Source organism: Tupaia chinensis, unplaced genomic scaffold (assembly GCF_000334495.1).
Source record: "Tupaia chinensis unplaced genomic scaffold, TupChi_1.0 Scaffold000416_1, whole genome shotgun sequence".
Lineage (NCBI taxonomy): Eukaryota > Metazoa > Chordata > Mammalia > Scandentia > Tupaiidae > Tupaia > Tupaia belangeri.
Window position 1 is genome coordinate 1,383,397 of NW_006159921.1, and position 3,404 is coordinate 1,386,800.

General features: G+C 54.8%; 2 protein-coding genes across 6 annotated transcripts in view; both read left to right on the plus strand.

Moving 5' to 3' along the window:
• Nucleotides 1–3,404, plus strand: part of SKA2 (spindle and kinetochore associated complex subunit 2) — a 1,094,818-nt gene that overhangs the window by 498,420 nt on the left and 592,994 nt on the right. The window lies entirely within an intron of this gene.
• Nucleotides 1–3,404, plus strand: part of TEX14 (testis expressed 14, intercellular bridge forming factor) — a 112,291-nt gene that overhangs the window by 29,259 nt on the left and 79,628 nt on the right. For all 5 annotated transcript variants that reach the window (XM_027774233.1, XM_027774235.1, XM_027774234.1 and 2 more), the window contains exons 6-8: nt 425–555; nt 1,639–1,752; nt 3,085–3,208. In XM_027774233.1, coding sequence (XP_027630034.1) covers nt 425–555; nt 1,639–1,752; nt 3,085–3,208 — 369 coding nt within the window. The remainder of the gene's footprint in view (nt 1–424; nt 556–1,638; nt 1,753–3,084; nt 3,209–3,404) is intronic.

Here is a 3,404-nt window from a genome sequence, read left to right on the forward strand (position 1 = left end):
CCGAGGAAACAGACCACTGGGAGGCATTCATGGATGCACGAGTGACATTTGCAGATAGCTCCCCCCAGTCTGACTGTTCATTGTGTTTAGGCGGCTTGGGGAGGTGGGCAGAGGGGGAGTGCAGGCGCTGGCTGCACAGGCCTGGGCTCTGTGGGACTGCAGCTGTCCCCTCTGTGCCCAGCCGTGGTGATTCAGGCAGCCTGCCCTCTTCCTGTGCACCTCAGTTTCTTCACTAGTGAAAGGGAAAGACTGCTACAGCCTTGCAGGGTCTCTAGGAGAATATAAGCTGACATCGGTTAAAAAAAATGTCTGTTGCAGAGGGACATAGCAGCTGTGATTGCGTTTAGCTGACTGGTAAGATTTGGGAGGCGTTTTGCTTTTTCCTTTTCTCTCCTGGCAATTTGAGGCTGTGCTTTGGTGTCAGTTCTATCTCACAGGGGGCACGCAGCTTGCCTATCTAGGGTCTCTGCCCGTGATTGGAGAGAAGGAAGTGGTTCAGGCTGACGATGAGCCCACCTTCTCTTTCTTCAGTGGCCCCTACATGGTCATGACCAGGTAAGCGGGGGCTGGCCGGTGGGGGCTGATGTCTCGGGAACAGTGGGCCGCGTGGGACTTCCTTCTCTGTGGAGTTTCTGCTCGAACACAAGGGAACACTCAGAGATGTTTAAACCAGGATTTCTCAACCTTTTGAGACATTTGGGCCAGATGAGCCTTTGCTGTTGGGGACAGTCCTGGGCACCGTGGGCAGCACCTGTAGTCCACCCATTGGATGCCAGCAGCAGCCCCTCACACCCGACACCCTCACACTGCTCGCAGTTGTAACCTGACTGCCTACAGGCATCGCCAGCTGTCCTGGGGGAGAGCTACTGCTCTTCAAGATTATTCTCTACAGTTTAGTCCTCTGCTTTTTACAGAACTAGAGGCACTTAGTGGTGATTGTCTTACCTCTGATACTGGCCCGGGGTATTGAGGCCCATGTAAAAATGAACGGGCATCGGCTGTGGCTCTAGCCAACCAAATGCAGCAGATGTGGCAGCAGCAGGACTCGCTTATGACCACAATCCCTGGGTGGTCTCAGTCCCAAGAGACCCAGCCCTTGCAGGGTCATGGGAGCTGTCCTGGCCAATGTCTCTCAGCCCCCTCGAACCTGCAGTTTCTTTCCCACTTAGAAGAAATGCCCTTCTAAAGACCTCTGCCTGATTCCCAAGGCCTCTAATTCCCTGCACATAGGCTTCTTGGTTTTCTGCCTGTAATACTGATTTGTTATCAGATCTCCTCCTCTCCATGCCATGGCTGCTGCCTGTGCCCAAGTCATTGCTGTCCCTCTCCCACACTGGCCTCCCGTTCTCTGGGCGACTCTGTCTTACCTGTTCCAGCCCTGCTGGTACCATTGTCTTTCCAAATTCAGACCTGATCAGTCGTTTCTTCCCGTGAATCCTGCAGGACTTCCTGCCACCTGCTCCTAAGTTCCCTGGGGTGCTTCAGTGCCTGGGGATATTGGGGGGAAGACCCAGCGGTGTGCAAGGGGCGTTGCAGATTCTGTGTAACAAGCACCGCCTCTCGTCCTTGCCTGGGGAAGCTCTCTCCCTGAAGATATGGCTTCTCACCCCTTCTGATCCAACTCTCCTGCCCCTGTAGCCTGGTGTGGAACGGGAGCAGGGTCACAGTGAAGGAGCTGGATCTGCCCACCCACCCACACTGCAGCAGGCTGCGGCTGGCCGACTTGCTGATCGCTGAGCAGGAACACTGCAGGTGAGGGGAGGCCTAAGCTGTAGACCTGTACGGGGTTGGGGGTCCTTTACAGACCCCGGCCCCAGGCTGTGCCCCACAGCAGCCCCTTCAGCCTCAGCATTTCTCAGCTGTCTGAACTGGTTGACTCAACAGACAGGAGGAGGACCTAATGACTAGCCTGGGGGTGAGGACGGTAGAGGTGTGGCAAAGTTCTGTCAGTGTCCCATAACCCATGATCCTGGGTGGTTCAGCCTCCAGATCTGTCTGGTTCCCCTGCTGCAGCCCCTGCAGCCCATCCCATTTAGGGCCAAGTGCCTGTCAGCATGCAGCTGTCCTGTTTTCTTTTTCTTTTCTTTCTTTCATTTTTTTTTTTTTTAATGTTTTTGCCATAGGGCGCATGTGCTCACCAGAGAGACAGAGGGAAAGTGAGAAATCACTCTGGGGGGATGGCCACGCCCCAATTGCTTCTCCATTCTCCTGGGATTTTGGGCATGCACTGCCCACAATTGGACATGAGCCTGGCCTGATTTTCAAGCATCCAGGCTGGGACTCAAACCGTGGTTGGCCATGAGGGAGTCAGCACCTTCACCACCACGCCACTGCTGGCCCATGGGGGGACGGCCACACCATAATCCCTTCTCCTCTATTCTCTTGGGATTTTAGGCATGGGGACACACGTGCCCACTGTGTCTTTCAAGCCTCTTGATCAGGGACTCAAAGCAGGCACTCAGCCATGTGGGATTTAGCCACCTTAGTACTATGCCACTGACTGGTCCATTACCTTTCTTTTCTTTTTTTAAGAGGTTTTTGCTGTAGGGTGTTTGTGCTCACCAGAAAGACAGAGAGAGACAGGAAACGAGAAATCACCCCCCAGGGAGATGGCCATGCTGCAATCCCTTCTCCTCCATTCTCCTCTTGGGATCTTGGGCACACACACACACACACACCAAGCTTGAGTTTAAGCCACCAGGTCTGGGACTCGAACCATGGTCGACTACATGGGAGTCCAGTGACACAGCCATTATGCCAACTGCTGGTCCCGTCTTGCCAGGTGGTTGTTAGGATCTGAGAGGATGAAATAGAAGCAGGCGCATGCCTCTCTCAGTAGCTCTTAGCACTGTGTCATTATTGCCATTGATGACTCTCGGCCCTCGGGTTCTGGCTAGCTACAGGTCACAGGGTCCACCAAGAGAGGCCCCCACCTCACCCCCACCCCATCGTGTCTTAGGAAAATGGCGTACAAGTGGTATTTGTTTAGAATGTGTTCACAGGGCCTAGAGGAGAGGATAGCACCCATTTTTTTCATCGTGTCCTCCTCCCCTCACCTCAGCTGAAGCTCCTTTTCTTTTGCAGCAAGCTGCGGCACCCCTACCTGCTGCAGCTGATGGCTGTGTGCCTGTCCCAGGACCTGGAGAGGACCCGCCTGGTATACCAGCGTGTCACGGTCGGCACTCTGTTCAGCGTCCTCCACGAGCGAGTAACGGCTGTTTCTGTGGATCTCCCTCGCTCTCCTCCCCGCTCACCCCCATCCCGGCCGCAGAGTCCCGTCTGCACAAGCACACCAGATAACCCTTAGTTTTTTTACTGTGGGCTGGGCTCCATGCCGTTTCAGGCTGCCACGTGCATGGCAGAGCGAGCGTGGCTGTGTTGCGTCAGTCCTGCTCCTTTATCAG